A 25,267-nucleotide genomic window follows, 5' to 3' on the forward strand; every position below is an offset into this window, starting at 1 on the left:
TTCACCTCAATCCACATATATTGAACTGGATTGCAGTGCAAGTTTAAATTCCACCCTAACTCACTTCAACATACATGGATTGAATGTAAATTGAGGTGGATAGGAGCGCAGCCGGTTTGGTATCCATCACAACCGATTATCTTTGACGATTCACTAAGCTGCACCAGCCTCAAGGAATTCGCAGCAAATCAAATTTGTTATATAGGCGGGGCAAACAATACTTATGTTACATTACAACAGCTGCACTACATGTCTACATTGCATCCAACACTAACATCCATGGGTGAGTCAGACCAATAAAGAGGAATCACATGTTCATGATGTACATTGAATTTGAAACCTCCCCACCCCACCCCACTCCTAACAGCCTAGTATCACACTGCCACTATCATAAAACAGGAAGATATCAACAGATACAACAGTCACCTCAGCAGTGAAAATCCCACCAACAGAACACAAATGCAGTCACCATCTCACTCCAGCCCGAGCTAACACCTACTCAACAAACACAGCGTCCCACAACACGCATACCGCCACCCAATAAGGTGCCTGAAATTCACTCAGCTTTGGCTTTTGCCTTTGCATCTTGTCCCTTGTTGTATCTTACACAATCTTCTTCACCTTTAGCTATGGAAACAGATCAAGATGCCAATACCACCATGCTCACCAACATTTAGAAGAAAGGGATCAGGGTGCCCCTTTCCTATCTGCGTCAATCCCAGAGGCACACAAACAATGAGCTGCTTCTTAGCTTCATGTCCTTGCTCCTCCTCCCATGCAATTCTCACATAACTAGCATTCAAGTTTCGCGACCAGCTTGTGCAGGTTTGACGTCCCCTGAAACACAGTTGTTCGCCCACCCTTGAGGTATTCACGCAGCTGCAGCATTCAACAATATGTACATCATTACAACCTCAAGTTAATTCATCATCCTCAGGCATGCTAGAAAGTTGAACCTAGGAACATATACAAACCTCATCCTGGCTTATCTTTGTGAACCCAAAACGTTCTGTCCAGATAGACTCTGCTTCCTCTGCAGCTGGTAGCACAAAATGTTTCACCTCCAAAGATGCCAACAGCCGTTCTATGCAGGAAAAAAGTGCTTGGAAATACCCCTGCTCAGCTCACAGAAGGAAAGAAAGATCAATGTTGCTATACCTCAGGTCTTGTCTCAGCAACGGCACATGACTTTGCAACAAGGAAAGCCCGAACTGTGCAGTTACATTCAAATTAATAATCCAATTACTAATCGCTATCCCAATAACTAAAACATCCAGTATGATATATCTACCAGTCCAAAATATCTTTCAAAGGCTAAGCAAGTTTTTTTTTTAAGCCAAAGGTTAAGCAGTTATGAAGACAATACAGCATGTTTGCAGTCCCTCATCGTATGTGGTGTCAGAGCAACTATGTATGGCACATGTGCATGATCCATGGAGCTTGTTTAGTTCAGACTCCATATGCTCAAAATATTCATTCTTTATGGTCCAATGAAAACTTGAATCATAATACATTCGATAGCTTTACGAACTTACCAAGCCTTGGCTATCCCTACTTGTAGCAACCAACGGCAGCTCAGCAATTTCACTACCCATGATGCGGAAAAGACCCGCGGAAACTACAGTATTGCTGCATAAAAATATTAAAATTAGAGTTGTGTAACAAAAAAACATTGATTGACAATATCATTAATTTTCAGCAAGACACAATCTGAGACAAAAACTAACTTCACAGTTAACACAGCACAATACATTCCTGTGTAATCTTGATCCCTTGCACTCCTCCTGGAAACAAAAGTATATAATTTCCACAATTTTGATTTGTCTGACAGAAATGAAAGAGGCCGATACTAGTCCATACCCATAAACCATGGCTGGAATGAGGTCCCGCCCAGTTGAAACTTGGATAATGGGATCAAAAGTTTCCTGCAGAAAAGTGCAATATAGTACATTAAAGTGACAATCAATAAAACTGATTACTAAATAGATAAAAGGATGCATCTCAGGTATTGTAAACAAACAAACAAAAATTACGCCTGCTAAGCAGAATCTGCAATCATTTCATCTTCTATAAGTTGGGCCTGATTTATTCTGTCAGACTTTTCTTGTTGATTTATATAGTAGCTTAATTGTTTAAATAAACTGGCAGGCCTTCAAAGTTACTCATGAAATGGCGAATAGGAAGATATTCAATGCAAAGCCCCTACTTGGTGGAATGTAAGTCCTCTCAATATATGAACATGAAGTTTATTCTTGAAATTTTATATACATGTCTGTTACATGTTACCATCTCATCTACATCTATGGAGTTTTGGAGAAATTTTTTAAATTTCTATGTATTTTGAGTGGGTTTTCACTATTCCACCGAGAGTTTGCACCAGATATTCTCCCATTGGGAATGTGCAAAACAAGATTTCGGCTATGTTTCAACTCCTCTTATAAAAAAATATGCTCCACACAATCCTGCATAATAATGGTTTCCCTTTCTTTTCTTAATAACATAATGTAGATTTCACAATATCCTGGTGTTATGGGCAAGGATCTAGAGAACACAAGCGAGGCAGAGAGGAAGCAGGGAGGCCGGTACTGCTCACGTGGACAGCAACCAGGGAGACAAGTGAGAGCTAGGTGATAGGAGGGATTCACCAGATCACTTCCTAATAATCCGACTCCGGAAAACCCTAGACTTGATGTGGACACAGGCAGTGGCCTGGCTGCCACCTTGACACACGGCAGGGTTTGGCTGGGTCCACTGCTGCCAGCCTGTGTGGGCTGTCCTGGCCCATGGTCATCTATTCATAATGAGCCACAATACCTGACCATAGCTAATTGAAAATTCTACCAAGTTTTGACAAAGAATCAATGGGCAACTGTCATAAAAAATTAACATCCAGTATGAAGCAACAGAAACTCACATGGAAAATGGCAACTGCTTTGGAGAGCACTAGTTTACTATCGTCCGAGCTCTTGTCCTTTAAAACTCTCCATCTAACATCAAGGTCAGCATCCTCATTAAAACCTTTCACTTCTCGTTTCTTCTTAATAACATCTAAATCCATGGTAGGAACAGGTTCTCCTCCACGGTTAAGTAAATCTTGCAGTGTCTGGTTAATCCTCACACAATCCGTAGAACAATACCATGCTCCCTCAGGCAATGCCTGCACAAGTTAATCATTAGTATGGTGCTAGTTTTCGGGTACAAACTCTGCCAGATGTCTAAGGTTAGAAATTCACCGTCAGATCAGCCATATTATGTTCCTTGAGGCAACCAACATGATATTCTCTACCACACTGGTCATCAAAAAAGACACATGAATGACTTATATTACAAAACCAAACTGTCACTGCTGCCTCCTAAGAAGCAGAACACAGAAACAGCAGGAGTTACACTGTACATAAACCATGGAAGGGCACTACTATCAGCACTCGCAGAGGTAAACCATGGTTTATATAACACTATATGATTCGGAAACGTACTTGGTCACAAAGCAGCACGGTCCGGGTACTGAATTTCTTTTTGCTGAAATCATGGAGCCTGCCAAATAATTCAAACAGAAAATCTCCATGGATTATATATATTTGTGAAAGGAAAGACCATTGGGAACTTCAGAGCATCGAATAGAAGCGTATATAAATAACAAAAGTTGTATACCAAATAGTGGACCTAGTGTTATGGCACTCCAAGTTTCGAAGAAATCTCGTGGCATTTGGCAAGTTGGCATTAAACGAAAACAATTTGTAACCTTCTTTTTGATAAAAAGGTACCAATGATACAACTTTCACAAACTGGTAAATACTTAGCGCCAAACACCCATAAACGACCACGACTAGTGCTAACACAGAATTAACTAGGGCAAATAAAGCTTAAAGCAAGAATTAATGAAAGTAACATTTATGCCAAAGTAATCAAAGAGTTCGAAACGAGTAAAGAGATTAAGCACTCGGACATTGAGCTTTAGCTTCCTTAACCAGCCTATACAACAAATACCACTATTTGATGAGAAGTTTGGCAAATTTGCTCTGCTGGCGTACGAAATGTTTTAGGTAAGATTGGAAGTACATGTATTTTATGATTAGTGTAAAAGAAAAGTAGGCCAGAGTGGATATACAAGCACCATGCCATGGAAGAACACTTACTTGCACAGTGCACAACCACCAAATCCAGTCTCAGGTGTTGTAGCAATACGTATTGACCGTGTGAATATTTGTTCCAAGGCATCAACTCCTTCAACCCTCCCAGCAGCTATTGCATTGTTGTTATATGCCAAACAACTTTCCCTTTGTTGTCTATTCTCACAATATCGGCAACACCAAGTTCCCTTCGGGGCAGAAGACAAGCTAACACATTCTACAAGAGATAAATAGGGAGGGAATACAGCACACATTAATGAAAACTAAGAAATGTAACCCTGTTCAAAGGAGTTCACCAAAAGAAATGTATGAAACAGAGTTCTTGATTAAACACCAGATGTTAGAGGTAAGAACTGCAAGACGACAATAAGAAACAGTTGAGCTTAAGCACAAGTGTAAAAATAAAATGCAGCATTGTAATTTAGGGCCCGTTTGGATCCTTGGAATTGAATTCATTCTAATAATTATAATTTAGGCACAAATTAATTACGCTAATATTGTTCTATATAGAATATATTTGTATATTATTGTTAGCCATACAAGGGAGATACTTATATGTTGCATTTCTACTATAGGGAAGCGAGTTGAAGAGCATGCTAAAAGTTGGAGAGTAGAAACATAGCATGATGATCTATATAATCAATTTCCATCTCCCACCCTATGAATTTGAGATAGGCTTATATGTGAACTTGGAAAAGTTGTGGAATGTCAAATTCCAAGCCAAATAACCTAATCCATTAAGTAGATTCCAATTCCTCCAAAATGAAAGGATCCAAACGGCCCCTTAAAGAAAAATATAATGCAACAAGAAACCCCATGTAGACTACAAATCCAACTTAGTGTTATGACATGATTTTGGTAAGTTTCAGGTCTGATACCTGGATTTTAAGCATTAGTAAAATCGCTATATACAATAAATTCAGCTATTCCACGAGAAAACATATATTTAAACAGACACATATCCTAAACAAAAGGTCGTCCATCTCATATTGACTATGCATAACATCATTACCTCTGTGAAAAGCTCTTGGACAGGTATCGCAAAGCAGTAGTTGCCCACCATCTGAACAAATGCTGCACAAGTCATCACTTTGTCTGTTTGACATCTTTTGACCTTTCAAGAGTGAAATTGACAGCTCATGTAGTGAAACGCCGTTCGACATATATATGTTGTGGTAACTACAATAGTGTTTGTGGAAGGTATTAGAGTTTGAATTGTACTCTTTACAAAAAAAAAGCAACAATAAACTGCAAAAAATAAACAGCAAGAATAAACTCACGGTTTGCGTCGAGCAGCTCGACCAGCATGAGCTTCAAACTGTGAAGGACTAACCTGTTCATTGAATTAAACAAACTGAATTAGACTAGGCTGACTTATCAGTTGAGTTGTGTTACATTCCATTGAAAGGGACTACCAACTTACCACTGTGCTGCAGCAATGACAGTAGATCCCAAATGCCTTTATATATCCATCCAGTAACCTCTAGAGATTTCACTTCAAGTGTCAATAAAAGAACATTTGTACTGGCTGAAAACAGTAATTTGAGAGAAAAATAAGAAAATGACCTTTCCACCAACATAGTAGCCAACATCAGTGCCCTCTGGTAAAACGCCACTCATGAAAACAACCTTATGCATCCCCTTATCCCTTTTTTTCATAAAATAACAAAAAGGGGATCAATGAGAGGTGAGAAATTCAATAAGGATGTTTATCATAAACGACAATACCTACTTTCTTGTAAGCCTTCCTACACTTGAAGACTTTGCTCCTGGTGAGGCACTCTTATATACCTTGGCAGATGAAGTTGGACTTCGTCCAACTTTGGAAGACCTAAAATAAAAGCAGGCAAGCAACCAATGGTTTGGAACCCCAGGAAAATATTTCAATGTGATGAAAAATGGAATGGACACATCTGTTACAAAGGTTACCTGCTATTATTCTTAGCACCCTTGGACTCAAGACATGAATCACAAAACAAAGCAAATTTCCCACTGCGGAGTGTGCTGAATGAACCTGAAATATTATATATATCAACATCTGAGCAATTAACAAAGCCGAGCAAGGTAGGGATGAGGGGAGGAACAACAAACTTTTGCAGCCTTTGCATCTGAATGTTCTCTTCTGAGGTGCTGGGCCTATTGCCTTCCGTACTGCAGACTCCAGCATGTCTAACGTAGCGTTTGTGCATGCCCTCAATACATCATGCAGATTATTTCCATTTTCCAGGAAAATGTAGTCGGATGGGTGCTTTTTGGTACTCCCAGCATGCACCTCAAAGTAGTAAGGTGAAACAACCTGCAACTCATGTTCCATTGGTTCAATTCTCAAAGCAGGGATAAATAGGTGGTGATTTTGGAGAAGAGGAGAAAACTCACTTTTCGGCCTTTGCATGAAGAGCATGAGCACAGTATGCCGATGCGTTTGATAACTCCACGGAGTACTGCTCGCTGAAATAAGATGAGAAATAGATCCCTGGTCAAAATTACAGTAACCACGATACTGACCACAGAATAAGACAGAGAAAATGCAAGTGCATGGTATGATATCTTAGCATCCAATCCAAAGCAGCAAATAGAGATCACATCTTACATTTTCACCATAATGTGTCATGTTTTTCTTTTTTTCTTTTTGTGCTGAAAAGACAATACAGGTGCAGTTGGCCATGCTAATATCACAGAAGTGACAAAGCACTTGTTTTGTTTTGTTATTTTATACTCCCTCCGTTCCAAATTGCAAAAACTATTTATCCAGAAAAGCAGGAACGGCTTAGAATTTGGAACGAAGGGAGTACTAACCTATCCAGCATTGTGTCTTATTACTTGGATGCACCTGACTTGACAAGTGTATGAAATGAAATCATTAAGAAACGTGCAATGTATTTTAGATTATTTTTTCATTGGAATTTGTTTTTGCTCACATTTCTTAGTAAGAAAGAAGAGTGAAGGGAACCGATTTATGATTTATAACAGCAAGGTTGGGTCAGTAAATAGAGAAAGTATGGCAACATACATACCTTGCCTTTCCTCATGATGTACTTGACGGGCTGACCTTCAAGCAGGCCGGTGGCGAACAGCTCCCTGAGGTTGGTGGGAATCTTGTTTGTATTCTTATTCCTCTTGTTGCTGCTGGTACTTGTGGTGGTGGTGGTGGTGTTGGGTGAAGGGGAGGAGGAGGCATTGCTGGCGGTGGTGGTGCCTGAGAGGTCGTCGTCGTTGCTGTCCTTATCCTTGACCAAGAGTGATCTGGTGAAGCGCCTCAACGCTGGAACGGGCTTGCCATCCTCCTCTTCCTCCGGCGGTTCCGGTTTGGGTTTGAGCGGAGCCGCATTGTCAGGAGAACAAGCGGTGGTAGGAGGGGGAGACTTGGGCTGGAGCATGGAGCGCGTGATGCGCCTGGGCGACGACTCCGGCGGGATGATGATGTTGTCGCGGTGTGCCGGATCCGCATCCGCGTCGGCATGGGGGTGCGGAGTCGAAGGCGTCGGCAGAGGGCTGGGCCCAGCGGCAGCCATCAAGGCGAGCACGGGGCCGGGCAGCTCGGCAGCGGCCCCCTCATGGTCTTCTCCGGGGGCGGGGGCATCCTCTGGTGGAGGGGGAGGGAGAGGATCTGGTGGGCGCGGGCGCTTGGCCTTTGGCTTGGTGTCGGGGGTTGAGAAGGAGGATGTCGAGGCGGCGGCGGAGGAGGTCGAAGCGGCCGATGAGTTGAGGGTGCGGGATGAGCGGCGGGTGCGGCCGAGGGGTGCGGATGAGGCCGAAAGGGCGGCCTGCGAGGCGATGGCGAAGGCGAATTCGCGCTTGAGGCCCGCGCGGACGCCGGAGCGCAGCACGAAGGAGTCGCCGCTGCCGTCCGCCTCGCCCTCCATGGAGGAGGAGCCCAACAGCCTCCTCTCTTCCCTCGAATCCTTCCTTTCCCTGACCTTTCCTAGGAGGACCAGTAGTAGTATGCCGTCATCTTCAACTCATTCAACGATGGCAGCCTCTGCTGCCGAGGAGGAGGAAGAAGAAGAAGTGGAACTGGGATTGGATCGAGATGGAAGCTAGGGTTCGACACGGATCGAGATGGAAGCTAGGGTTCGACACGGCCGGAATCAAATCAAATCCGATCAGAAGCAGATTTACTCCGATCTGGAGCTGGAAATGGAATTGATGAGCTGGGCTGCATCGCCGAACAGGAACATGGAATTGGAATTGCAAACACAGTAACAGCCTCCATTCTAAAGATGGCAACGGGTATAAATCCGCTGGGTTTTGCCAACCCAAACCCATGCCCGTGAACAGCTGCCCGCTAAAAAACCCATCACCCACCACGGGTTTGATTTTATGCCCAAACACATGCCCGCTCGGGTCACGGGTATCCATCGGGTCGCCCATGCCCACAACAGCTCAAGAAGAAAACTAGACAAAAAAAAATCATTTAGAAAGGTTCTTGAAGGAGTATATTGCACTATTGCATATTGCTATTGCACTAATGAAAAAATAATAACGGTACCCAAGCAGGTAGCGCCATCACTATTTTATAAGCACGGTACCTACTGTCGCTCGCTTGCGCAGGAGAGGTGGTGCTATTGCGCTGCAACTTGGTGCTGTTGTATTTATTATAGACGGAAAGGGGAATGCGGAATCCTAATCTAGGGAAGAAGAATGTGGAATCCTAATCTTAATTTATTTGTACGTGTGTTCTTATTAAAAATTTTAGACTTTGGCATGACTATATATACATGGGAGCTCTATATTGTAATCACGAATATTTAGAGAAATAAAGAATAGTCTCTCTGTCTCTTGTGTCTATGTGTTTTACTTTCATCAACCTACTATGTTGATTATGGGAGACGGAGAGGGAAAGGTCATAACCGCTGACAACATGTTTTATAACACGTTATCAGCACGACAAGCTCTTCGTCGACATCGCCGTTGAAGCCATCGCCGATCTTTGATGCCGGCGCATGTACCGTCGACATCCCGCCACGACTACTTCAACGACGTCGACATCTCCGACGTTGTTAGCGGAATGGGTCTGCTACCTCTGCAACTAATCTACGCTGCATAGATATGCACCGTCGCCGTCAAGCAGGTTATTCTACGACAATACCAAACGTCCTACACGGTATGTATCTGCTAACCACTACCCTACGCGGTATGTGAGGTAGATCAAATTGGTATCCTAAATAAGGTATGAAATAATCGCGTCTCGCAGATTGCATCGGTCCGACCATCGGGCTATTTTCTTATTTGTATTTTTCTACATGAAGTAGATACACGTACTCCCTCCGTATCCTAATTAGAAGTCGTTTAGGACATGAGTTCGGTTACCAAGGGGTGATTAATTGGGGGGTAATTTTTCTGTCTTGCCCCTATTAAACAGAGCTGCGGGTGCTACTTGTACAGCAATCTACCATAGCTCGGTTGGCCAAGGCTGCGCGGCCTGAGGCCGGAGCTCCACCGTTTGAGTGCTGGTAGCCGCGGTTTTTTTTGTATTTGCATGGAAAAGTGCTCGTTTGCATGGATTTGCATGGTACTGTGCTTGCGCGCGTTTTGGCCCTCCGACTCCAGCCAGACGTCGTCCGCGGCAAGCAGCACCCGCGCGCCGCCGGGCTCCATGGCGAGCGTGCTGATGGCGAGCGTGCTGTGGGTGGGGGGATCAAAGAAGACGGGTCGCGCAGGCGAGGCGCCCCACGATGCCGCGACCGGGCGTGGTAGGCGTAGGCGAGGTGGATTCGTGTGGTTTCGTCGGTCGGCGTCGCCACGGCTTTCGCGGGTATCTGCAAACCGAATGCTTGTTAGCTTTTGTGTAGTAGAGACATCGTTTGGAATCGCTTGGACTCGTCCATACGGCCGGCGCGAGTTCGTGTCGATTAATGGAGGCCAGTCCAAGAGTCCCGAGGGGGCGTGCATGCGGACCGGCGGCGCGCGTGGGAGGCGAGTCGAGGAGACGCGAGGGAGGCGCGTGCGGACGTGCGGCCGGGCGGCGCCGCGTGGCCCCATGGGCAATCGCGTCCAAAACAGGCTTCGTGGACGCGGACGACATCCTTTGCCGCGAACGCGCTCGGCTCCAGAACGGCTGCTAATTAGGATACGGAGGGAGTACATAAGTATATACAGTTTTTTTGCATCTACATGAGTTGCATCTAGGGTCTAATTAAGAAGAAAAAATATAACATTATCTAGTTACTGGCTTGGACGCCATGAATCGAAGAGCAAGCAATGACATGAACAAACAGAAGCCATGCAAACGCCAGCCTGCAGGAAAGAAAAAGCAGCAGCTCATCAATGATCCGCCACCGTAGCTGTCTGGCCTGCATGCCCACGTTCCACGTATTGGCCTGCATGCCGCCACTAAACGCCGCCATGTGGCTTGCACGCCACGAATCTATCCAGCACTCAGATTGCTACGTATCGGTATCGATTACCGCACGCCGCTGGCCGCTCACCTCGGACCGAATCCCGTTGACGAGGACATAGCCCGCAAGCTATAGGCAGCATCGTGCATCTGCCACTACAGGATTCAGGCGTTTTGCTAAGTGCCTAATACACTCGACAAAGACTACTTTGTCTTCAACAAAGTCTTTACCGAGGGCAGTACTCGGCAAAGAGCCCCCGATAAAAAATCCGTCGGCAAAAAATTCTTTGCCGAGCGTCTTTTTATCGGGCACTCGGCAAAGTCTTTGCCGAGTGCAATCTCGGCACTCGGCAAAAAAAAAGTGACCGTCACGACGCCGGTTGCGTTAGCACATGCTTTGTCGAGTGTCATGTCAGAGGCGCTTGGCAAAGATTTTTTTATTTTTTTTTCAAAATTTCTTTGCCGAGTGCCCTACCGGGGAGGCACTCGGCAAAGATTTTTTTTATTTTTTTTAATAATTTCTTTGTCGAGTGCCCTGCCAGGTCGGCGCTCGGCAAATATTTTTTAATTTTTTTTCGTAATTTTTTTACTGAGTGCCCTGTCAGGGCGGCACTCGGCAAATATTTTTTTTAAAAAAATCTTTGCCGAGTGCCCTGGCCCTGGTACTCGGCAAAGCTGCTGCAGAATTCCCAGCTTTGCCGAGTGCCAGGGTCAGGGCACTCGACAAATAGGCTAATTTTTTTATTCTATATTCACAAACACAGCATATAAGAGATATATATATATAACATCTGTGACATCACAAACACAATATATCACATCCATCTCATTACAAAGACAATACCACATATATATCACATGTCGATCACACAATATCTCACATACGCGACGTCACAAGCATAATAGGTTCAATATCCATCGAAACAAGTCGATAGTTGATCACAATGCATCACATGTCCATCAAGCGATGAAAAAGAGATACAAACTACCGGTGGGGAGGAAACTGAGTGCTTGGTGAAGGAAAAGTGTCGTTGCCTGCTTGCGCCTGAGATGGGTTATTCGAACCCGCCGACGGAGGCTGCATAAAGGACAAAAGATTGCATCTGTTAGAGTGGTCATCTAATGAAAGTACTAGTCGAAGCAATTTGGTTAGTGTCGACTCAAAATTTCGACAGCACCTCCCCTGCGCAGGGAGGTTCCTAAAACCTGCAAAAAATATGGCACAAAGGCCAACAACCACATATATGCCAAACATGGGCACGAAGGCCAACAACCACCAATATATCAAGAGGAGACATGTACTTTAGTTCTCTTTCCATGCAGATAAAAGTATTGAAGTAGTACAACAACAATTACTACTAACCCTACAACTACTACTAACACTACTACTAACAGTACTAATACTAAGAACTACTTAACTATTAACAACTACTAGTACTAACCACTACTACTTACTAACTACTACTACTACTAACTACTACTACTAACCACTACTACTTACTAACTACTACTATTTACTAACTACTACTACTACTAACCCTACAACTAACACTACTAACTACTACAACTAACACTACTAACTACTACTACTAACACTACAATTAACTACTACTAACTACTACTACTACTAACCCTACAACTACTACTAACAACTACTTAACTACTAACTGTACTAATACTAAGAACTACTTAACTATTAACAACAACTACTACTAACCACTACTACTTACTAACTACTACTATTTACTAACTACTACTACTACTAACCCTACAACTAACACTACTAACTACTACTAACAACCACTACTACTTACTAACTACTACTATTTACTAACTACTACTACTACTACTAACCCTACAACTAACACTACTAACTACTACAACTAACACTACAACTAACACTACTAACTACTACTACTAACACTACAACTAACTACTACTAACACTACTAACTACTACTACTAACACTACAAGGGTAGGGCTTACCTTGGTGGCAAGAACGGCAAGAGCGAGGGCTGACAACGACGACGCGGATGACCGCAGCAGCGTGAGGATCAACGGGCGGTCGGAACGGTGCGAGGATCGATGGACGGTCGGGTCGGCACCTTCCTCTTCTTCCTCCCCCCTTCTCTCTCTTCCTCTTCTTCCTCCTCTCCTTCTCTTTCTTCCTCTTCCTCCTCCCCCTTCTCTTTCTTCCTCTTGCTCCTCTCCTTCTCCCTCTGCTGGCCGGCCGCAGGGCACGGCGGGGCTGGTGGAGCTTGGGGCCAGCGAGGGAGCTTGGGGCCGGGGGAACTCTGGGCGGCTCGGGGCTGGCCGGGTCGCTGTCCTTGGGGAGCTCGGAGCCCGGGGCGGCGGCCGAGGACCCGGGGCGCGGACGTTGGGTCACGGGGGCGGGGGCGCTGGGCCACCGGGGCTGGGCGGGAGCGCCGGCCGGGCGCCAGGGCGAGCGCCACCGGGACGGGGGTGGGGGGCGCGGGACGGGGGCGCCGGGGCAGGCCCGGCAGGACCTTGTCGGAGGGGGACGACGGCAGGGGCGGTGGCGGCGCGGCAGGGAAACACGGGGGCGGGTGGGAGAGGAGTGAGGAGGGGGTGGGGTTGGGCCAGCCCGTTCTGGGCCTTTAGGTTAAAAGATTTGGCGAGTGCCGGGCCCAGCGACACTCGGCAAAGGGTTTTTTATTTTTATTTTTTTAAATTCTTTGTCGAGTGCCAAGGTTGGCACTCGGCAAATAATTTTTTTTTGTTTTTTCGCCCCATTTTTTTCTGGGACCTTGCTACAGTAATTAAAACTCCATTTCAAAATTTGGGACAATTTTGAGTTTTTTTACTATATTTCCTTAATTATTTTTGTTTCGTTGAATTTTTTCGACTATTTCAAATTTGAACTGCATGTACATGAAATAATGGAATTTGGTTATTCAAAAAATGGTATTCATGATGTTTGGCATATGTTGAGGCCGTATTCAAGAACTCGCATGAAATTATGAGCATCTTGTTGTCGTAACATGACGATGTACTTGCGGGAAAAGTGTATTTAAATTATATAAAATCAAAACGAAGTCCGAAAATCACGAAACTTGTCGAGGTGTCTTGTTATCGCATGTGGAGGCCATGGTAAAAAATTGAGAATGTTTGGAGTAAGTTGTGACATTGGATGCCTAAAAGCTAGACATTTCCACATGCCTAAAAGTGTGGAGATGTGTGGCTTTTAGGCATCCGACGTCACAATTTGCTTTAAACTTTCTCAATTTTTTACCACGGCCTCCAAATGTGATAATAAGACACCTTGATAAGTTTCGTGATTTTTGGATTTCGTTTGGATTTTATATAATTTAAATACACTTTTCCTGCAAGTACATCATCATGTTACGACAACAAGATGCTCGTAATTTCATGCGAGTTCCTGGATACGGCCTCAACATATGCCAAACATCATGAATATTATTTTTTGAATGACCAAATTCCATTATTTTATGTACATGCAGTTCAAATTTGAAATAGTCGGAAAAATTCAATGAAACAAAAATAATTAAGGAAATATAGTAAAAAAACTCAAAATTATCCCAAATTTTGAAATGGAGGTTTAATTACTGTAGCAAGGCCCTAGAAAAAAATGGGACAAAAAAAACAAAAAAAATTAATTTACCAAGTGCCAACCTTGGTACTCGGCAAAGAATTTTAAAAAAAATAAAAATAAAAAACCCTTTGCCGAGTGCCTAACGGCGGGGCACTCGGCAAAGGCTGATGGCAGGTGGCCGCCGTCGCGCCGGCCACCTTTGCCGACAGCCAAATTTTGCCAAGTGCCCGGCACTCGGCAAAGATTTTTTTGTCGACGACCAATCTTTGTCGAGCGCCCGGCACTCGGCAAAGGAAAATTTTTGCCGACGGCTAAAGTTTGCCGAGTGTCCGGCTCTCGACAAAGGCAGATTTGCCGATGGCCTATCTTTGCCGAGTGCCGCTAGGTCTGGCTCTCAGCAAAGATTACCTTTGCCGAGTGCCCGACAGAAAGCACTCGGCAAAGCTTTTTGCACTCGGCAAATCAGCTATGTCCGGTAGTGTGCTTGCCAACCAGCCTACACGACCACGGTAGCCATCCATGGTTGGTACGCCGTACACCTGCGGAGCCCATGTCTCCGTACCTACCACCGTAAGATGGACCTACACGTCTAGGCTTCGGTGCCCCGCCACCGCCGCTGCCGTGGTTAGCAAGAAGAAGCCAAGAAAGGCTACGGGAGAACTCAGGAAGAGAAAAGCTACGGATCGAGCAGCATTCCTAGTCTAAGATCCCGAAGGATTTTGGACCGTGTATGAGAATATGGGTCCAATTAAAAGGAATTGGGCCGCGGAAAATTTTCATAAAACCCAGCAATATTAAGAAAGAGTTCAATAAATCTGAAATTTATGAACAAGACCTCGATTCTTGTAGAATTGATTATTGGTCAAGTATTTTGGCAGAATAGTGCCTATTTTCTGGTATATGTGATCTGACGGTGTTTTCGAATATAAACCTTAGAAAATTGTTGTTGTTCTTTCTCCTAAGTAGGAGATTTGCGTGCACGCTTGGACTAGCCGTTGATCCGGGTCCATTGTTGGCCACGCTTAAAGATCCATGCTCATCAGATCACTCGATGCCTTGGCTCAGAATTTTGACGCGTAGACATTACCTCAACAACAATTGGCAGCGATCGCAACAACAAGTTAGGTAACCAAGCTTGGATATGGGGTAACCAACAACATCTTGGTGATGCGTCGATGGTGCACTAGGCTTTCCAGCAAGTGGGGCCACTCCATCTTTCTTATTTGCCAAGAGGAACTGTCATATATGGATTTATTCTTCTCTTTCTTATCACGAGTCAAGTTCTCCCATGATGGAGAGTCGTTTTGGATGCCACATCAGCATATGCATCGTCCATGGGAAAAGTCCTTGACATGAAAATAAATCTAGATAAAGCAACTAATGAGTTAGCCCCACATGATGAACCTCTAGTATTTGAATCTATAACAATTTTTTCTTGATCACATATGAGACTTGTGTATCACAAAATTATACTTAGAAGAATGAAAATGAATGCAAGAGCCCTTACAAACACTCCCATAGGTCACAACACGTATCCCCTCAAACATACATTACAAATCATGTTTTTTGAATGTAGGAAAACAACCCAAGTTACATAAATCTCCAATATGTCGCAAGGTCAAGGAGGAAGGAGACACCTCTAGCCCTAGCCCAAGCCTGGGCGTGTTTGGTTTGAGGAGCCACTCCATCCTAGATGAGGTGGTGCATCATGAGTTAATTCCTCAAATTTGGTAGGATGACTTCATTATTCCTCATATATACTAGTACTAATTATTAGCTTGTGAGGAATAAGGTGATGATTCATCAACCTATTCCGTTCCACAAACCAAACTAAAAAGTGAGGAATGAGTAGATGATGGACCACCTCATTCCTTAAAGCAAACACACCCAAAGTTCTTCACTAGCAATAAGCAATAGGACTCCAGAAAAGAAAGGAGAAACTAACCATGTCAAAACACACCGATTTGCGGTGTTTCCTTTGGATTTTTATTAGGATTTGGATACTAATTAACCTATATTGTTTTTTCTTGATCACACATGAGACTTTTGTTGTATCATAAAATCGTATTAAGAAGAATGAAATGGACAAGAGCCCTTACAAACACTCCCACATGCCACAACACATATCCCTTCAAAAATACATAACGTAGGAAAACAACATGAGTTACATAATAAATCTCCAATTTTCTGTTATCTAGAATATATCGCAAGGTCAAGGAGGAAGGAAATGTCTCTAGCCCTAGCCCAAGCGTAATCATAATAAAGTTCTTCTCTAGCAATATAAGTAACAGGACTCAAGAAAAGATAGAAGAAACCATATAAAACACACACCGATTGCGGTGTTCTCTAACAATCCATTGCAGTATTGCCACCTCGATCTGCTTGTAGTATCACATCTCTGCATATGGGGTAATGGGATGGAATGATATAATAATATCACTACACCAGATTCTTACACTAGGAACGGGAGCATTTTTACTGTAGGGGCGACTGGGGTTGTGGGCGCCCCTACAGTGGGCGTCCTCGGGCCCCAGCAGCCCAACCACCCCTACAGATGGCACTGTAGGGGCGGCTGGTAACCTGAGCTGCCCCTACAGTTGGGGTTGATCTGTAGGGGCGGCTCAATCACCACCTGCCCCTGTAGTGCCCATTTGCCTTTTTTCAAATTTCAAAATTTAAAGGTTCAAATTTAGTCAAATGATAAGATAACCAAAATAAAAGTTGTAGATATTGATGAGTTGAACAACTTTTGTATTCATCACTTTTATATCTGAAATCATTTAGGGTTTTAAAATTTGGTTTGAACTTGTCAAATTTTAAATTTCAAATTTCAAAATGTGTAAAACATTGTCACATCCAAGTTTGATCAAACTTAAATGTTGAAGCATGATTTTAGAAATTTTTAGGAAAATAAACCATCACATTTGGAGTTAGTATGAGGAAGAACAACTAGTTACAAAGTTTACCCACAGATTAAAAAGAGAAATCACACTGTTCTAGATGATCCTTACATGATCATAGTGAACAATGTGATTTCTTTTTTTAATCTGTGGGTCAACTTTGTAACTAGTTTTTCTTCCTCATACTAACTCCAAATCTGATGATTTTTTCCCTAAAATTTTCTAAAATTATTCTCTATCAATTTATTTTGTTGGTTTTGTCAATATATACATATGAAAAGTTTGAGCAATTTAAATTTTGAATTTAAAAAAAATGCAACTTTAGATAAGATTTTGGTACCCCAAATGATTTCAGCTGAAAAGGTGATAAATACCAAAGTTGAACAACTCATCAAGATCTACAACTTTTGTATTGGTCATTTCTTTATATGACAAAGTGGTAATGACATTGTTCACAAATGTGACACATCTCTCGTAAGATTTTATAAACTATATGAGACATGTGTAAGATTAGTGAACAATGTGTGCTAAGAATTTATCAAATGAAGAAATGACCAAAATAAAAGTTATAGATATTCATGAGTTGAACAACTTTGGTATTCATCACTTTTTATGTTGAAATCAATTTGGGTCTCAAATTTTGGTTTGAACTTGTCATTTTTCAAAATTTCAAATTTGAAAGGTTCAAATTTTGTCAAATGGCAAGATGACTAAAATAAAAGTTGTAGATATTAATGAGTTGAACAACTTTGGTATTCATCACTGTTTATGTTGAAATCATTTTGGGTCTCAAATTTTTGTTCGAACTTGTCGTTTTTCAAAATTTCAAATTTGAAAGGTTCAAATTTTGTCAAATGACAAGATAACTAAAATAAAAGTTGTAGATATTCATGAGTTGAACAACTTTGGTATTCATCACTTTTTATGTTGAAATCAATTTGGGTCTCAAATTTTGGTTCGAACTTATCATTTTTTAAAATTTCAAATTTGAAAGGTTCAAATTTTGTCAAATGACAAGATGACTAAAATAAAAGTGAAAAATTTGGGTGTCCAATCGCTGGCGTGGCCCACGTATCAGAGATACAAGCGTGAAAAAGAGTGCGCAGTGGACAGAGAAGAGTAGTGCACAAGGGGAAATTTTTTTCCCACCCTTATCCTCTCACGCTGCCCCCAACCAGTCGTCTCGCATCCCCGCCGCCCGCGCACTCGCTCGCGTAAGGGCAGCGACCCGCCCAAGCGGGCGCATCCGCCGGCGCCGCCGCCGCCGCACCACCCAGCCGTGTCTGCTCGCCGCCACCGCACCCAGCCGCGTCCGCCGCCACCACCTCACCCCCACCCGCATCCGCCGCCGCTGCGTCCTCCCAACCTACGCGCAGCAGCCACCGCCGACCCCACTCTCTAGATTTGCAGTCGCAGTGCCAGGACGAAGGTGCAGGCACAGCAACAGTGCGCTAGCCATCGGTGATGCAGCAGCCATGGTGAGAAATCTCTCTCTCTCTATGCCAACCTCTTCCGCCCAGATCTACTATGTCTCTCTCCTTCAATTAGCAGAGGACTCATCACTTGTCGCTGGGAATCGGGTGCGGTGGCCACGGCGACATGATTTCTCCACGAAGAGTGGCCGGCGAGGCTGCAATCCCCAGCAACCTAACCCCCCGGGTGAGCTCTAGTCCAATGGCACTACAGTCGTTCCTGTGATTCTAGCATACTCAATCTATTGTTCAAATCTCTAGTGGTACTATGGATATTCATATCTTGGAAGGATGTGCTTCTTCATGATTAGGATCTAGGAATGGCTATATATGTATTTGTGAGTAAATTCAGATAAGCTAGAGATTCTGCAATTCAGATAAATCATGTTTGCAATGCTATGCTAGATATCAGGTTAACATTAATGTAGAAAAATAATTGTGTGTATGTGGTTCTTTAATTGTTTGGAACTATGTATGTGCATTGTCTGGGAAAAAAGATAGGAGTAGTTGAGAATGTATTTGATTATGTTTCTCTTTTTCCCTATTCTTCGAAGGCTTTCTTTTATTTTTTTAAATCTGCAGATACTATGGCCATGTTGTATGCCAGTATGGCACACCCATTTTCTACTCCATCTTTGAATTAAGGCACTCTCTTTACAATTTTTTCTACAGATGCATGGCTTTGAGGCACCATGGGCCGGTGAGTTCTCTATGAGCTGCGTCCCAGCACAGGCGAGTTTGTTGCCCCCACTGTAACATAACTATAGTTGATTATTACTACTTACTTTCAGTTTTGGAGGCAAGCTAAACAAATGATGTACTGAATGATTTCCTAGTCTTAATTTGGCTTTGAAAAGCATATTTGGATCTGAATGCCATATACAGTGACTTTGCTACCATCACCTGTTAGGCTGTTATCACTAATAATCCATAAGTGCATGAATTTAGCCACCAAAACAATTTTTTGTCATCTCTGTGTTCTTAGAATTTTTTTATGTATAGTATTCATTTATTGTTCCATATCTGTAGTATTCATTAGAGATTGCATCTATTTACAATTTGCACTTGTTTCTGTCCTATGAATAATAAGAAGCTATCCATTTGCACTAGTATTCCTTAGAGATTGTATAGAATACTTGAGTGTTCTACTCTTATGCCAAAGGTGTCTGCTGCATAGTGAAATGTGTCTTTAGTGAACAAACAGATTACGCTTTGAATATATACACAAAATCTAATCCTAAGGTGTTGCAACGATGCAAGATTTCTAGTTTACTTGATAGTTATATTTGTAAAGATTATTTTTGTAACTTTAGTACTTTTATTTTCACCATGTGGCTAAACCTCTTTCAGTACTGAGAAATAACTTGAGTATACTATGATTGGTGCCATTTGCATGAATTAGCAGCAGCTTAGACTGCATATTTTTATTCTTTTTGCTGTCCAGACAATATTTTAAATCTGAACATTTTGGTTCTAAAGATAGGTTCTAGTGTACTATCTTGTTGAAGTTTTCTAAACTACAGTTAGATAGTAAGGAGCTTACTATTATGCATACAGGAAACAGTGCCAATTATCTTGAACCAATGGCTTTATTGGTTTTGTTTATCCATGATACACATGAACACTGGCTAGGGATACTAGCTGTATAATTAGTAAAGTTTCATGCTTGGTTCAGTTTTAACATAACTAATCATTCAAATACATGCTGACAGAATGCTTGGTTCCTTTCACCATATAGATATAAGAGAATCCTTTTCTTGCAGGTGAAAAGGATCAAACTGCTTCTGTAGGACAAGACACTTCTCAGCTAGTTTAGGTAAAAAATATTCATGCCTACTTTACCTTTCCTCACTTAATAGAAGCTTGCATATGCCTACAGTTGATTTTTTTCACATGTTTCAGGTTATCGACCATATATGGACGGTTTTAGTTCTTTACAGAAGCAAATTTTGCTACTTCTATAGAATGTGGGAAATGGGAAGTGTCGGTCGGGACCCACAGGATACCCCACAAGGAAGGAAGAAGACCTAGTCCAATTAGGATTCTTCTCCTATAATCTTAGTAGTAGTATTACTCTGTAATCCTACTAGGAACTCTCATTGTAAACCGATTAGGATTCTGGCCTCCTGACTATATAAAGGAGGGCAGGGAACCTTGGATCGGGAGTTCAACAGAGCAATTGTACGACACAATGCTTCATAATCAATCCAACGCAAAGGCTAAACACCGACTGGACATAGGGCTATTACTCGATCTACGATCAAGGGCCTGAACTAGGATAAATCGACTGTCTCTTGCGTTAACCATCGAGTTCTACATACGCTGAAACCCGAACATACTGCCTCAGATACCCCCGTGGCAGGCTATCGGTGGTCAAACATCGACAGCTGGCGCGCCAGGTAGGAGCTTTCGGTGACTTTGCATCCAAGAGCTTGATGGACCTCGAACACATGATCTTCTCGAAGGGATCGACCTTCATCTTCGGTTCATGGATCTGCAAGGTAGGCGACGATGGCAAGCTCCAAGGCTGTCTCCTTGAAGAATTAGATCATCATCAAGATCATCCTATTTCGACGATAACGACAGATCAGCTTGCCGGAAGATTCGCACAGCTCAATCCGACTCAGTTCTCGCAAGTTCACGCATCTGACTCAAACTCAAGTTCTGCTTCCAAAACGAAGTCTTATCCGAGTTCTTTCAGAAAACCGAGTTCTTTTGTGACAAAGCTCCGGGACATGACGTCAACCTATCAAGAATACTACTCGGAATACACCCAGAATACTTCAAAGAAGTCAGGTCTTTTTTCATTCGGACTCCACAACATGGCAACATCCTATCAGACATGGCACGAAGGATCCACTTATCCCATGCTTAGAATGCCACTGAAGGGAGCCTAGGAAGGTCTTGTTTTAACCATAACATCTCAAGACTGCATCATTCGCTAGCCAGATACCATTCCTGAGGATGACGACGCCCAACTAGTCGATGACACGACAACAGCAATTCTACCCTACCAAGAAAGAGATTCCATCTATGACTTTGAGACCTCTAATGAAGTCATCAATAGCTCTGCCAGTATGAAAATCGACGATGAAGACAGAACAACTCACGCTAAAGAAGTACTCATGATTTGCCATCCTCGATCACCATTGATCCCCCATAAGCACCTGACGTAAGGTCTTCAGATAAATCCGAGTCCAATATATCACCATTTATCTAGGGATACGATGGTGAGACTGAGAGCCAGAGGCAAGCAAGAGAAAGGAAGAACAAATTGAAACAAGGACGACAACACCGTGCGAAACAGCGGAAAGACAATTGGATCAAATATGAATCAGACCTAGCCAAGTACAATAGAAGAAAATCAGAATGAGAAATCGAAGAAGGACGAGCATCGAGTACTCCCTACAATAAGATCCGGGAAGCACTAGAAGAACTTAGGGCAACCTCACACCCCAATGAGAAACAAGAACAGCTTCGAGATTTCCTTCGATCAATAATCTTTAAAATGAACGATGGAAAGGCAACATCTCAGGAAGACTAAAATCAAAGGAAGTCTGCTTTCGAAAGACTAGGACCAAGTGGAAGTCACAACGGAGGAAGCCGAAGAAATCACAGTCAAAATAATCGAGTCGAGCAACTAAGAAAGGACAGAAGCAGAGCACCTACCCGAACGGCCACACAAAACTACTCTTACCAAGACGACAGTTGGCAAGAAGGGGACGCAGAATCAGAATATACAGAAGCCAAAACACACGATAGGTTTCCCTATTTTGCAAATAGACTCGCATTGATTCGACTATCTCACAAGTTCAAGTCATCCAACCACTCCAAGTACGACAGCAAGACTGAACCAAATCAATGGCTCAGGATTTACTCACAATCGATTGAATTAGCCAGAGGAGACGATGACATCAAAACCTTGTTCTTCCCCATGGCCCTAGAAACCATGTCGCTTCAATGGTTTGACAAATTAAATCTCAGATCGATCAGAAATTGGGAAGACTTACAAAGAGCTTTCTGTGAAAATTTTACGGGAATTATTACACATCCAATCACCCATGCAGAATTAAAAGGACTCAAGCAGAAAGGAGGTGAAAGTCTCATAAATTACTATCGACGATTTGGCGAACTACGAGCTCAAGTACATGGCATCACACAACGAGAAGTAATCGAAGATTTCTCTCATGGAATCATGGCTAGGTGGCAATTCCAAGACTTCTGCAAAGAGAACCCAAGAAATAATGAAGAATTCAGAAGAACAGTAGAAAAGATGATTACTGCGGAAGAAAAAACAAAAGAAAGATTCTCGGAAAGGAACAACAGAGATAACCCGGACAGGCAAAATCCTCGAAACAATAGACATCAGGAGAGGAAGCAAGGTCTAGACAACACGGTAGCAATGGATGACAAATCAAAGAAATTTACCAAGCCCAGAAGATATGACGACATTGAGAACATGCGTTGCCCTTTGCACCCCAATGGGAGGCACACCATCGGAAATTGCTACACCTTCAACGAAAGGTACACTAAAAAAGATAGCAAGGGAAACAATAAAGAAGACAATCAGAAAAAAGGAGACAACCATGATGACAAGGGATTCCAAAAATCCAGAGGGACAGTAGCAGTAATCTTTGCTGGGATTCCAGACTCTAGAAGCAAACATCAAGAAAAGTTAGCGCTATGAACAATTATGGCCGCAGAACCCGCTACACCAAGATATCTCAACTGGTCAGAGTACCCAATCCAATTCTCAAGAGAAGACCAGTGGACCAGCGTAGGAAACGTGGGCCATTACCCATTGGTTCTAGATCCGACCATTGCCGACATGACTGTCATGAAAGTACTAATTGATGGAGGAGCAGGACTCAACATCATCTTTTCAGAAACTCTAAGGAAGATGGGACTATAACTCGTCGGGATGATCACACCAATAAGCACACCTTTTTATGGCATAGTACCTGGCAAGACAGCAATGCCACTTGGACAAATCACTCTACCGGTTACCTTTGGGACTCCCTCAAATTACCACACAGAGTTCATCAAATTTGAAGTCGTAGATTTTGATTCCTCATATCATGCAATTCTTGGGCGCCCAGCACTAGCAAAATTCATGGCAATACCGCATTATCCATACCTGTTGCTTAAAATGCCAGGGCCTAACGGAGTTCTTTCTCTTTGGAGCGATTTAAAGCGTGCATTTGACTACGATGTACAGGCAATCAAAATTGTAGCAAAGGCACAGGCAAACGATGGAAGAAAAGAAATAGCCACTATCGCCGCAGAAAAAGGCAAGAAGAACTAGAGATACCAGCTAAGAGACCGAGCATCCTAGCACCACCAAAAGAAGCCAACATGAAGCAAATCGACCTAGGCACCGGTGATCCCACAAAAACAGCAACCATCAGTGCCCACCTATCAGCAAAATAGAAACTCGTGCTCACCAACTTTCTTCGGGACAACAAGGACATTTTCGCTTAGAAGCCGGCCGACATGCTAGGGGTCCCAAGAGAGTTGGCTGAGCACAGAATTGATGTCAATGAAGGCTCCAAGCCTGTAAAGCAATGACTACAATGATTCTCTCCCGATAAGAAGGCAGTAATTAAAAAGGAAATTACAAAACTATTGGCAGCTAGATTCATCAGGGAAATTCTCCATCCGGATTGGCTAGCAAATCTAGTTTTGGTACAGAAAAAGAACACAAACGAGTGGCGCATGTGTGTTGACTACACAGATCTCAACAAACACTGCCCAAAAGATCCATTCGGGCTACCACGCATTGATCAGATAGTTGATTCAATAGCAGGATCTACCCTATTATCTTTTCTTGATTGCTATTCTGGGTATCACCAGATCACATTAAAAGAATAGGACCAAAGCAAGACATCTTTTTATTACTCCATTCGGCGCCTACTGCTATAGGACCATGTCATTTGGACTTAAGAATGCTAGAGCCACTTACCAAAGAGCCATCCAAACATGCCTCGATGATCAGATAGGCGAAAACGTAGAAGCATACGTGGATGACGTGGTTGTAAAAACAAAGAACCCAGATACACTGATTGAAGACTTAAAACAAACCTTCGAGAACCTGAAGAGGTGGAGGTGGAAATTGAACCCAAACAAGTGCGTATTCGGAGTTCTCTCAGGACAACTACTCGGATTCTTGGTTAGTCATCGTGGAATCAAAGCAAGCACCAAGCAAATTCGAGCAATAATAGAGATGGGCCCTCCTCGAAACATCAAAGAAGTACAAAAATTAATAGGCTGCATGGCGGCACTCAACCATTTCATATCAAGACTCGGCAAAAAAGGGTTGCCTTTCTTTAAACTACTAAAGAAGACAGACAAGTTCAAGTGGACAGAAGAAGTCAATGAAGCTTTCAAGAAACTTAAGGCATACCTCACCTCCTCACCAGTCCTCACACCTCCAAAGAAAGACGAAGACATGATGCTATACATTACAGCAACTACTACTGTAATCAGCACGAGAATAGTAGTGGAAAGAGAAGAAGAAAGGCACGTGTATAAAGTACAATACCCAGTATACTATATCAGCGAAGTGCTATCAGAATAAAAAATCTAGTATCCGCATGTGCAAAAACTACTCTACGCCTTACTGATCACTTCACGCAAGCTTCGTCACTATTTTGAAAGCCACAAGATTACCGTGGTGATAGATTTCCCACTAGGAGACATCTTACGCAACAAAGACACAATAGGACGCATATCCAAGTGGGCGGTTGAACTCGGTGCTCTAAACATCGATTTCACCCCGTGGAAAGCAATTAAATCTCAAGCCCTTGCTGATTTTGTTGCCAAATGGATAGAAATTCAACAACCCATATCAAGCG

The 25,267-nt window shown here is 42.9% G+C and overlaps 1 protein-coding gene and 1 long non-coding RNA gene across 2 annotated transcripts; one reads left to right on the forward strand and one right to left on the reverse strand.

The window, feature by feature from the left end:
• Positions 1 to 197: 197 nt before the first annotated feature.
• On the reverse strand, positions 198 to 8,349 carry LOC136519908 (uncharacterized). The gene is made up of 18 exons (XM_066513289.1): positions 7,145 to 8,349; positions 6,507 to 6,578; positions 6,222 to 6,426; positions 6,060 to 6,144; positions 5,863 to 5,961; positions 5,697 to 5,778; positions 5,554 to 5,613; positions 5,411 to 5,463; positions 5,143 to 5,309; positions 4,137 to 4,347; positions 3,477 to 3,534; positions 3,234 to 3,290; positions 2,915 to 3,157; positions 1,861 to 1,925; positions 1,728 to 1,784; positions 1,536 to 1,629; positions 975 to 1,115; positions 198 to 879 (listed from the first exon to the last, which is right to left on the reverse strand). The coding sequence occupies exons 1-18, from the start codon at positions 7,991 to 7,993 to the stop codon at positions 793 to 795; spliced, it is 2,685 nt and encodes an 894-aa protein (XP_066369386.1). The 5' UTR covers positions 7,994 to 8,349; the 3' UTR covers positions 198 to 792.
• A 10,157-nt stretch (positions 8,350 to 18,506) lies between these two features.
• Positions 18,507 to 20,281, forward strand: LOC136519643 (uncharacterized). The gene is made up of 3 exons (XR_010774999.1): positions 18,507 to 18,600; positions 19,086 to 19,145; positions 20,177 to 20,281. It is a non-coding gene; the product is annotated as an uncharacterized lncRNA (long non-coding RNA).
• The last annotated feature ends 4,986 nt before the right edge of the window (positions 20,282 to 25,267 follow it).

Source organism: Miscanthus floridulus, chromosome 18 (genome assembly GCF_019320115.1).
Source record: "Miscanthus floridulus cultivar M001 chromosome 18, ASM1932011v1, whole genome shotgun sequence".
NCBI lineage: Eukaryota > Viridiplantae > Streptophyta > Magnoliopsida > Poales > Poaceae > Miscanthus > Miscanthus floridulus.